Source organism: Lytechinus variegatus, chromosome 2 (assembly GCF_018143015.1).
Source record: "Lytechinus variegatus isolate NC3 chromosome 2, Lvar_3.0, whole genome shotgun sequence".
Taxonomy (NCBI): domain Eukaryota; kingdom Metazoa; phylum Echinodermata; class Echinoidea; order Temnopleuroida; family Toxopneustidae; genus Lytechinus; species Lytechinus variegatus.
The window spans coordinates 11843570-11856338 of record NC_054741.1 but is presented as its reverse complement, the minus strand read 5'-3'; the positions used below and the strand labels follow the sequence as shown (position 1 = coordinate 11856338).

Below are 12769 nucleotides of genomic sequence, written 5' to 3'. Positions count from 1 at the left end.
TCTTTTGACAGTTTGGGGGCTTATTACATAGTGCATGGACTTAGATTAATTTAAGCTTTGTGCTGATATTGAAAAAAATATTGAATATCGTTATCGAAATTTACCAGGATATGAAAGTCCTACTGCTTAATCTTTTTTTTTTAGTAATAGTATTGATTCAAGCTTGACTAAATTGTAAGATAAGATGCAGATACCATGGGTGAATTGAATGGAAACTGATCCGTAAGTCAAGGAAAATAATTTTCAGCCTTGCATTCATTTGAAAAGGGCTTTCAAGGTGACCAAGTCCAGTGACAAAGCAATCACTCATCTGAGGAATCAGGAAAAGTTTTATCTCAGCCATACTTACTAAAACTTGAAGAAAGGTAAAAAAAAAAGATTTGTACCTGACTTCATAATGTTAATTTTTTGAGCCATGTATTATGATCAGAGGAGCATGGACATGTATGTATAAGTTGTTTTTTCATATCAGCAAAAAATTACACGGGGGCGGCAGGCGAATTTGCCCCGGAAATGCCTAAAGTCACCCATGAAATCACCCAAAATCTTGCTTTCGGGGGCGACATAAAATCTTAATGTCGCCCCCGAAATTATTGCCGAGTGATAACAACTCAGCGGCCCACGAGCGCCATATGCAGGCTATTGCAACTGTCAAGAAGTGAACTAATCAATGCATGAATGAGGACCTCAGTAGATGACTTTTAGATATATTTTCGAATTTTACAAATTTTTCTTAGGGCAAAGGATGCTTTAGCATTCTCCTGTGCTCTTTGAGGAGCTTAATTTAATAAAAATTGCCAATTGCTAAAAATATCTTTTTTCCATAAAATTGTAATGAAATGCTGTATCTATTCATTATTTATGCAAAACACAAACAAACGACCACAAATGACAATCAAAAAAATGTTTTTATCTTAGCATTTCTTTTATTTGAGTGTTTTGTCTTCATTCATCACAAGCATCCATCAAGGTCCTTTAAATGCTCCCAAGTCTAGGAATTTACTGATAGACCATTTGACCCACATTCATTTGTACCCTCTACATTTGTATTTTCCCCATTTTGAATGCGTCTTCGTTGGTGTGTTAAGTGCGTATCTGGGGTCCTAGCTTTAGGACCCCAGATAGATCGACAAGCTGGTGTGCGCTGCTGCTCCGGCCGGTGAAGCTGCCAGGTTAGTGCACAGCAGGGTTGAAATTCCAGGGTTTTTTTTCTAGAGAGCTATTTTGAAAAATTTGTGAGAGCCATTTTTCATTTTACCAGAGCCATTTTTGTCTCGCCCACCGTAGGTGAAGGCGAGACTTAGGGATCCAAATGTCGTCCGTCTGTCGTCCGTCCGTCACAAACCTAATGACACATAACTCCACAACTGTAAGTCGCTTTCCAACCAAACTTGGAGGGTAGATGGACTTGGGGGACCTGCATGTTATGCTGCAGTCGGAGGTCACATGGTGAGGTCAAAGGTCATTTTCAGGTCAACGTTAAAGTTTACATGCAAGACTCTTATGGCACCTACATGTAACTCCGGAACCGTAAGTCCATTTTGCATGTTATGTTGCAGACAGAGGTCACATGGTAAGGTCATTTTGGGTGAACATTAAAAGTTTATGTGAAAGGCTCTTATGACAAGTGTTATTCCATCCCAATCATTTCACAATGAAGTTTCGATACAATTCTGTTGCGTGCCTTCGCAAATCACAATATTTCTGGTTATTTTCATAAGTGGGCGACCGGCAAGACACAAAATCGCTTTTGCCTTGTTATTTTTCCAGAGCCATTCTTTTTTCGCAGGATTCAGCGCATGGTTTTGCATCACAGTTTGTCCTTCTTGTTTACCACTTCATTCAATTTTCAACATTGTTTATTTACCACTTCATTCATTTTCCTTTATTGTTAAATGATTTTTTGAATTTATTGTTAATTGTTCATTTAGATCTGTTTGTTTTGTCTCCTGCATTGACCTGGATGTTTTAGTTCTAATTTACAATTGTCCATCAAATAATTGAATTGCTTAAGGAAGGATGAAGTTTATCAAATTTGAACAGAATTGGTACTTTCAGTATTCAATTTCTTATTTGATAAAAACTTACTTGAAAATGATTTTTTGAAAATATTTGATATTATGCATTATACAGCTTCATAGCTAACATAACATTAAAGTAACGCACCTGTAATTCAACATGTCAACTTATTTCATAATCTGTGCCAGTGTAGCAAAGTCAATCATCATCGCAACACACACCAAACACATATACACAGGCACTACACTCACCGAAAATCCTTGCTGAATATTCAAATTTCACAATTAAAATTGTAGGATCTGCGCCAACAACTTTTTCTTTATAGAAGTTACAGTGAGAACTGGTGCCACGCAGCGTTTTGAGAAATAACACCCTTGCAATTTCCTGTTACACGTCAGAAAGCGACGCTCTGTAGTTGTGCTGGTTGCAAAGAAAAACCATGAAGCGCTGGTTTCAGTGCTCTTGACTATGGCTTGAGGAGTACGGTACATGTAGGAGTGCATGTACGATCATGCTCCTCAAAAATGAAGCCCTGTTAAAGTAGTAATTTTAAGATATTGTATATAATATTCGATAATTAGCCCTCTGAATTTGGATTTCTTTGGGGGACAGTACTGATCTGCACTTGGAATTGCAGTTGTTGAAAATTTATATTTGTTCATTTCAATACATTTATCTTAGCGCAATTGTGTAACCATTGGAGACATGCATATGGTATTTATGATGCATGCAAATTACTTTAAATTTGAATTGAAGTTATGCCATTGGATCGACGTTGCTCTCTCAAAATTTAATAGATCATCATTGGGTGTATTTATATAGATCTGATAATACATTACATAAAGTGATATAGCCTTTGTAAAACCTCAAGTACATTGTATTTTCCACAGTGAAAAGAAACAAATGATGAATAGAGTTGTTTTTTTATCCCCTGTCCTGTGAGGTACTATTTACCCCTAATTTCTTTTCAGGTCGCATCAGCTTGAGTGTCTGTCACACAGTCATGCTTGTATTTCCCTTGTGCAAGAGTGAAAGTTTTCAACACTATTTCACTCCTTTCCTCAAATGCTAAATAATATTTTTGTTCTTTTTTACCCCTTCATCTTTTAGCCTGTAAAAAAGAAGAAAATTAAGAGAGAAATCAAGATCCTGGAAAACCTAAGAGGAGGCCCTAACATCATAGCACTACAAGCCATTGTCAAAGATCCAGTGGTGAGTTTTGTCTGCTATGATATGTCCCTTTAAGTATTATGTCATGTGATCACTTATGTTTTTGCCAGTGCTGTGTTACTCTGTAGGTAACATGCCTGAAGGCAAGTTGCAATGTCCGAAATGACGCCTGAACTTTGATTAATAGAAACAATTTCCTGTGAAGAATTATCGTACACAATGTTTAATCAATGCAACAAAAAAAAAGAAAGAAATGAAAATGAAATTCAAATAAAAGAAGAAGAAAGCATAGTGATTTTTTTTGTATAAATATAGTTTGCAAACAAAAAGAAAAAAATGCATGAATTATGCATGTATGATATCTAAACTTTAAGAAAAAATATAATTGTTCACAATAATAAACCCATTTGATAAAAGATAGATATATTTCCCATCCCATGTGCTTGGTACCTTTGTTCATATAATTAATTGCAAGTCTTTACAGACTTTTATGTGTATACATGTACATGAATCTTTGCAAAACAAAAGGAAGGATTTCTAAGCTTGACAGATTTATAGAGCAATATACACATAATAAAATTTCATAGTGAAATGCAGAGAATGTACAGGAGTTGAGATCTTGATATTAAAACCCATACAATAATACACGTGCATGCACAACAGACTTGTGTAGCACTGTAGCCTAATTCTTTTCAGCAGAAAAATAAAGACACTTAAAAATTACAAATTAGAGTAATCTGTAGTTCTTCATTCAATTTTGTTAATACTGAAAATAAAATAAGCTGAGATCTTGTTAGTAAAACCCATGTACAATCATAGGCATGATATTGTGTACCTACTACTGAGGATCTTATAATTCAGAATGCACTACCCAAGGCAAGCATACTGTAACACTCCCTCTCTTTCTCTCTCTGTCACGCATAAATAGTGCACCATGTAGTCTCTCCCATTCCTGCACACATACCCCCACACAGTGTACTACCGTTCACATTCCATACATGTCAGCTCAGACAATAAGTATTCCCTCAATATGAAATCGTGATACAGCAGTGTAATAGGGAGTGAAATAAATGCACAGCGATTGAACTTCAAGCTAATTCTTTTCTAAACTCACAGCCGAGGGAGGGGGGGGGGCACTCGAATATTAAAATGATACCTATGTGCCACACCAAAGTCGTTAAAGGGGAAGTTCACCCTGAAGAAAACTTTGTTGTAAAAATAGCAAAAAAAATTGTAAAAAATATTGGTGAAGGTTTGAGGAAAATCTGTTAAAGAGTAATAAAGTTATTAGAGTTCAAAGTTTTGGATTTGTGACGTCATAAACGAGCAGCTGCCCCATGTGTTATGTAATGTAAAATGCATGAATTTCATATTTTGTATGGTTCCTGATGACTTAATTTTGTTTTCTATTCATGATCGGGTGTGAAATGATTTGTCTATTGATATACAAAAGGTACAGTGAAAACCATTTTCAATTTTCTGAAAAAATGACATTTCATTGATTTTTTACCATTCGCTATACAGTCCGACCTCTCTTATCCGGGTCGACACTATAACCTCCCCTTATCCGGATCTCTCTATTATCCGGACGCACACTTGCCGAGATTTTTTTTTTTTAATCTAGTACAGGTACGTGATGAAATGAGATTTCAATCTAAACTCAATCCTATACATAAACCCACTCTGATTACATATATTTCCCAACATAGTCACCCTACACCAAACATATTTTTCATGAAAATATCTCACCCAAATCACCAAAAGATCTTTAGGAATGATAATTTCCAGTAAATCAGGGTGCAGCGCAAACATTTCATCACGTTTCTCTTTTTGCTTCGCGGGAAAAACAACACATGTCTTGCTAGCTAACTTTAGGCCTCAATATGGACAGCGCCATCTATCATGTTTGAGCCTACAGTCAGTGGAACAATGGCTGACATTGCGAAGCTGCGATACCCGCCGCGATGATCTAATTTTAAAACTTGGTTTCATCGAGTCATTCACTTTCTTTGGAAGTATGCTCGATGTATACCTCAGTCATTTTAGCAGGTAAATTATCCAAGAGTTTTGGCCATCGATCGATTTCATTTCAATAAAAAACACTGCCTATAATTTGCACTGACTCTGCAGTGAATTGTCTTTACCGTACGCCCACTACAACAGTGCAGTGTAGCTACCGCCGGTGGCCTGGGGAGGCAGCCGGCAGCGCAGCTGCGTGTATTTAATATTGGGTCTCCCAGATCCGGATAAATCCCTTATCCGGATGTGTGCTGGTCCTAACGTGTCCGGATAAGAGAGGTCGGACTGTATAGGAATGCTGCTCGCATATGACGTCACAAATCAAATAATTGAAATTCTAATAACTTTTTAATTATTTGATGAATTTTTCTCAAACCTTCGGCAATATTTTTTATTATTTTTTCTGCTATTTTTACAATAAACTTTTTGTCAGGTTGATCTTCCCCTTTAATAGAGGCCTCTGGAACTAAATCTTGGTCTTAAAATGAGGGTCTCTGGAACGGCTCGTGGATAAACGATCGCTAAAAATGCAATGCTCTGGAACTGACCACATTGAAAATTGGGGTCTCCGGAAATCATTATATCGTACAAGGTAGTGGCTATGGTAGTGCACTGGAACCACAAATCATAAATTTGTCTCTGGAACGGGAAAAAATAGAAATTTCTATGGCTTTCTAAATTGGTGATGATTTGGAACAGAAATTTAGGCTGAAAATGGGTGTCTCAACATGGCACATATATATTTTTGTACTAATTAGCCCCCCCCCCCCCCCCCGCACCCCCGGCTCACAGCACTGTTTATTGCTCTCTGTGGTAAATTTTTGTTTTCTTCCATGTAAGAAGGAATTCCCAGAGGTAACTCTTGAGAAAATTCATGCATGCACATTGTAAATAGTAATAAAAAAAAATAATCTTGTACAATTGTGAACTATGGTGATTGGAAGGATTTGGGTTTGTGATCTAGCAACATTAGTAGGTTCTATTCAATAGATTGGAAATACTCCAGTTGGAAATTTTTTTATAGTTTTTTTTTTCAACTGCAGCAATATAGTTGCAAAAATAAAACCAAAGTAAACCAGCTGTAAATTAGGATGACATGGCCATTTTTTTTTAGACAATATTTTTATGTAAGGTTCACAACAGGCCTTAAATTAACCCACTTAAGGCCATAACCTGGTCAATAGTGGGGTACATAATAGTCTGGTACTTATGCATTACATTTAGTTTTGGTTGTGCTGAGCTATGTTGTGGAGAAATATAACTTGAGATTTCTATTTTTCCCTTATTTTCATTCACCCAGTCCCGGACCCCAGCTCTTATATTCGAGTATGTCAACAACACAGATTTCAAGGTAAGGATATCTGAACAACTCTTGAGGAAATTTCTGTTATTTTCCTTTAAAAAAAAAATCTTATCAGCTACTTTCATGTTTCTGTTGATAAAACCAGTGTATTAAAAGTGATGGTGAGCAGCAGTAGCATTAGGAGAAATGGCATAAAACCAATTGAAAGTGGTTTCATTTTGTCTAAATTCATGAAAGTCAATTTGAGACATCATTAGACATTCCACTTACATTATAGTGTGACTTTTTAGTAAAATAATATTGTCTGGAACTACACTCATAGAATGGGCACTGATCACATACAGATCAGTACAATCAGAAATCTCATTGGTTCTTTCATATGAGAGTATCCCCATACTAATACTCGCTATGTATTTGCATGTTTTAGCCATTTTTTAGCCATTTTCGAACTAATTTTGGTTAAAAAGTTACCTGTGATAGTAATTAATGATCTAACATTATTTTCATTCCAGCAGACAAAGGTATACCAAATATTAAATAGTATCATTAAAAGAAGAAATTATAGATAATAATAAAGTACAATTCTTGGTATTGATTTTCAAAGATGAAGTGGCAAGTCAGCAACATATCTTGGAAATTCAATTACAAACTTGCGATTATATTGCACATGTACGAGCACAAAAATTTTATTACACTGATATTAATAAAGAATTTCATTGCATTAAAAAGGGTCATGCAAGTCAGTGTAGGGCTCTTTACCCACGTATACACTATGTGTAAGATCGTTATCAGAGAAGCCTAGTAAAGACCACAAACTTCACCTTGGTACAGAGACAGGTGAAAATCAAGTCAAAATGGTTAATATGTTGATCATCAGGCATTTTATGGAAAAGCCTCAATTTTTTTTTAGATTAGTGAGTGCGCATACATGTATATGGAACACCTTTGTTTATGCACTCTAAAACTGACAGGCAATGAATGAAAAATCATATACATATAGTCATGTACATATGTTTTAAGGAGATTTTTGGTACATACCTTTTGAGGAACTACCAACCGAATAAAAATAATAACGTGTAAACATACATTGTAGGCCCATTTCTAGGTTGACAAGACAGGTTCCCCTTCATACAACAATGACTCCATCAAAAGTAGTGTTTTACTACACAGTTTCATTTACTTTGTTTTCCCTTTTATTTTTGTCAAGCGGAAATGAATGGAACTGTATTAAGATAAGATCATTTTCATGTTATTTGCCCATGAACTCACTTGCACAGACAGGAGTTTCTAAATTTAGGTCCCTCATTTGCAACTCAGTAAAAACAATGGAACTATAATTAGAATGACATGTGAATGTTTTTTTCCCCTTCTCTGTGAAATATTTCAGGTCTCCCATTTTACCGTCTATGACATCACAGATAATTAATACAATCGGCGAGCGTGGCTGTATACATGAATATTTAAATGGAATTCGTAGTAGCACATCTCATTTCCTGACATGCTTTTGATGATCAAGTTTGAGATTAGAAATAGGGTTTTTCTTGTAGGTAGGATCAATAATTTTCTGGAGCACATTCTGTAAATTGAATATTTGTCATATATGCAATACTTCTGTAGATTAAGTGTAGATTATAGATTAAGAAATAACCCCCCCCCCCTTCTTTCTCTTTCCATCCGTTTCACCCATTCAGCAACTTTACCAAACGTTAAAAGACTATGAAATCAGGTACTACCTGTTTGAACTTCTTAAGGTAAGAAATTCTGTTTTTATGCTTTATGATCAATTAGGATTTTAAAATATCACTCTTGTTGGGCAGTTCTACAATTAAGTGGATGGTTCCCCAAACTTATAGGGCCATATTCTCAAGAGCAGTTTCAATGTACCATGGTATACAACCATTGACTATACAGATTTTTGTTCATAATCACACTTATTTGAGAAAAGTCCAATTACAAATGCAAGCTTTTGGCAAAGGGTGTATAATCGATACGCGATAATACAAGAAATCTGCATAGTCTATGGTTTTTTCACCATGGTACAAATGAAACCTCTTGAGAACATGGGCCAATTGGTTCGCTCATATTTCCAAACCATTGGTTTTTGTCAAAGTTACTTAAATTGTATGAAAGGTGTCTATGGAAAGGCAATATAAAAATTCCATATTTATTGTTCGAAATAGAAATCTGAGAATAGAAACATTCCGAAAATTCATTTTGCCCAATATATCATGAGCCCGGCGGCCAATGTGCAGCGCCAGATCGAAGAGGCTCTATCCCTTAAATGTTGAACGCCAAACAGGGTAGCAGCATCTCACATTATTTTATGTCTTTGGTCTGATGCGGCGTGGTTTAAACTCCCGACATTTTTGTTCCGAGACGGACGCCCTACCCACTGAGCCAATACACCAATATAAAATATTAGAAAGTGCATCTTTCATGGTTGCTTTCAAGATTGAGGTTAAATCTTTTGTTCAAATACACGTATCTGAATAATACTCTGATATTTATAAATTGGTTTTCATCGAGAGTAGATGTTTATCGTTTTGGAACCAAACTCCTGCAGGGAAAAACCCTTTTATGCAGAATGCAAAATGATATGTCTTATGTCTGCATATTTGAAGAGCATTGCAATTTGGAGGGAAATTCTATTGATTAATGTTTTTTTGCAATTTCAGATTTTAAAAGCTGATTTTTAATTTATGTTAACAGGCTTTAGATTACAGTCACAGTATGGGTATCATGCATCGTGATGTCAAACCACACAACGTCATGATAGATCATGAAAACAGACGGGTGAGTAGTAGTGTGGAAGACATGTTTAAAGGGGTACTCGGGGCTGAAAATATTTATATCTAAATGAACAGAGTAAAATTCACAGAGCAAAATGCTGAAAATTTCATCAAAATCTGATAGAAAATAGCAAAGTTATTAAATTTTAAAGTTTAGCAATATTCTGTGGAACACTCAAAACAGTTATATGCATGTTGTCATGAATATTCATTAAGTGGGCTGATGATGTCACATCCCCACATTCCTTTTCCTTATGTTATTATAAAATGAAATCATAATTGTTTCACTTTTTTCATACATTTGAGAATGATCTGTCTCCGTTGTAATGAAGTAAGTTGCAGCAATAAATATGTAATGCGATAGATCACTTGTTATTACAAATTTTTGGTTTTTGAAGGAAAAAATATGAATAAACCTAATTCTATATATTGAAATACAAAAGAACAAATGGGGGCATGACATCAGTTTGCTCATTGAATATTCATGAAGACATGCCTAGAACTTTTTCAGCAGAATAATGCAAATCTTTAAAAAAAAATATTTTTAAATTTTTTATTCCTTTTCCAATTTTAATCAAGATTTCAGTGTTTTGGTTGTCTGATTTTTCTTCATCTGTTCGAATGATGTTATTTTCAGCCTGGAGCACCCTTTAATTTTTTCTAGAATGATTATTTATGTGTTATGGCTTTTCTAAAATGATGATTTAGGTGTTATAAAGGGTTCAATGAGGGTGTTAAACTGTTCAGCTTTCTGTTCAATACTCCTACATTTTCTTTCACCTTTTGTCATTGACATATATTCACATTTTTTCTCTTCCATTTGAAATTGATGAATTGTGTTTGAGCCTCTAGTTTGGACTCTAATTTGGATTTAAGTTCAATTCCCTACTTTAATATTGGAATAAAATTTTTGAGTATGGTGTTTCAGTCATGATGCACTTATCTTCTATGCATTGCATCTGTGCCAATCACTCTCTTTTTATCCGTTCCTCCCACCACTAAAGATTGTAGCTGCCTACCCCCTCCTCCACCCTTCTCTCTCCCTCTCTTTTTTCTTATCTGCCTTCTATAACTGATTCCCATCCCACTGCCTCCATCTAGTAGTCTACAGGCACAGACCTTTGGTTTTCGCAATTGCATATCGCATGATACAGAGTCTGAAGTACATGTGGTGAGACTACATGTGTGTACTGTGGCTGCCTCAGGGAGAGTTTGTAGTTCACTCTAGACACAGTATAATTGTTTAAAGTGTCAAATTTGAGTCTGAGCTTGCAGACTATTCTCCCAACCATCTTTCTTTCTCTCTGTCCTCATCATTGACCTTATGTTTTAATGATGCTGGAGTTGACTGGAATGGGATTGTCTTGACGTAAACATGTGCTTAGAATCCACACTTCAATACCTAGTTATTGTTCACCTTCACTTCATTTTTTGTTGAAAGGTTACTATCCATGTGATAATTCAAGCAATTTTTGCAGGGAGAAGGACACATTCGGAAGACAGTTGTAAACAAAGTATTTATCAAGAAAGATTCAGTGTTATTATTACTCAACTCAAAACAGCCAGTTCCTTCCTTCTCCCCTAACCAAAATTGATATGCCAGCTGATTTTTCATGTGTAATCAGTTTTGAAAAATAAAGTGAAATCATTTGCTCGTGTACTCTGCATTTGATTGTGCTTTTTAGTGTAAAAGGGTGTATGGTGTTACATGTAGACCCATTTGTAAAATTTTTATAACATTTTATAGTTCTATATATATTTTTAAAGTGAAGTCACCAGTTTCCTCAAGTTTCCATTCTGGTCAGTGATTCCAACACATATGCAATACCAATTTGAAAATGTTTGATTCCCTTTACATGTGTACATTCCAATATAGAGAAGAGCCAGCATACAAATCAGTACTATTCATTTGACCTTGCTATCAATACTGTATTTGTCATACTCAGTTATAAACTAAGCTCAGGATATTTTTTTTCATATATATAAATTAATGCCTCACTTTTGACAGATGTTTTTGTTAGAAGTAGATTTCTCTATCATGATTAACTACTTCATCATTCTAAATGACAGCTAACTAACAGTTTTAGTATGTAGGTGCATTTCAAAACTATATGAACAGTATATTTGAGTACAGAAAGTACGTTTCGGTCTTAAAAGTTGCTGCAATTCATTCTTGGTAATTTCAACTCTGTTAAAGCTGTTTCTTAATTCATGTCATAAAATGTGCATACATGTATGTTTGCAAGATGTGTACACATGCATGTACTCCCCCATTCATCTTTTGGGTATGTGAACAAATATGTTTTGATTATTTTATGAAAGGTGAATTGACAGCAATGGTCAGATCATGCCAAGAGGACACACACTACTGCGTATTGATCAATAAGACTGTGCATTGCATATCATGTACATGTCTGCATTTAAATGCGACTCTGAGACATACTTAAATCTATGTGAATCATCTCTAGGAATTTCTTTTTAAGAACAAGTCGACCCCAGCAACACCAAGTTAAAATTTGTTTTTCCCTTTTTTAAATGAATCTGTTTTTGTTTTTTTTCTTAAATATGATTGATTTCATTGAAGGGAAGGGTTGTCATTTTGTAACGTAATTTTCCCTTCAAGTGTATCCGAAATAAAGATTTTGAATAAATTTACATAATTGAGAAGGTAATAATACATTCTATGATTGTGCCTAGATTACAGTACATTGATTGTACATGTATGTTTTTCCCAAAGCATTATTCAGTTTCTACTTGTTTCAAGTGACCAGGAAGCAGATGGGTTGTACATAGCCAAATATGACTATTTCTGCATTATTGTGAAATATTTCACCTGTCCATTCACTGCTGTTTATTTTGTTAGTGCTGGTGACACTTTTCCTTTCCAATTGACTTGGTACACAGTAAACACACACACAGAGGTGGGAAAACTTCTTGATATGGTCACTAATACTTGGAAACTCACTTCTTACTTTTGAAGTAATCATTTAATGTTGAGAATGTAATCATATTTCTTGTATATTCCTTTCTGTCTGTCCATTTAGCTACGTTTGATAGACTGGGGTTTAGCAGAGTTCTACCATCCTGGCCAAGAGTACAATGTCAGAGTAGCATCAAGATATTTCAAAGGTCCAGAACTCCTAGTTGACTACCAGGTAATCTAAAAGGTTTACTCTCACTTTTTGGTTGGTCTAATTTTCAGATAGTCTGATAATCTAATACCACGTGGGCTTAACCCATTTGGTCTACTACCAGTTTGGGCAAGTTTCAGTTCAGTCTACACTAGACATAGTTTATCCCCAATTAGTCTACACCTCATTCAGTCTAATGCCCAGATGGTCTTAATTTCCACTTGGTCTTCTATTTGGTTCATGAACAATAATCTAATCGTATGAAGTCATGTAGATATTAGACAAATGAGTTTAGCCTAACTGGAAATAATACAAAAATAAGGCAAAATGGACCACCT

General features: G+C 35.2%; 1 protein-coding gene across 1 annotated transcript in view; it reads left to right on the top strand.

Annotated features, from left to right (window-relative positions):
• The window catches only part of LOC121407326 (casein kinase II subunit alpha-like), a 38182-nt gene that overhangs the window by 15550 nt on the left and 9863 nt on the right, over window positions 1–12769 (top strand). The window contains exons 3-7 of the mRNA XM_041598363.1: window positions 3130–3231; window positions 6509–6559; window positions 8203–8262; window positions 9221–9304; window positions 12345–12455. Coding sequence (XP_041454297.1) covers window positions 3130–3231; window positions 6509–6559; window positions 8203–8262; window positions 9221–9304; window positions 12345–12455 — 408 coding nt within the window. The remainder of the gene's footprint in view (window positions 1–3129; window positions 3232–6508; window positions 6560–8202; window positions 8263–9220; window positions 9305–12344; window positions 12456–12769) is intronic.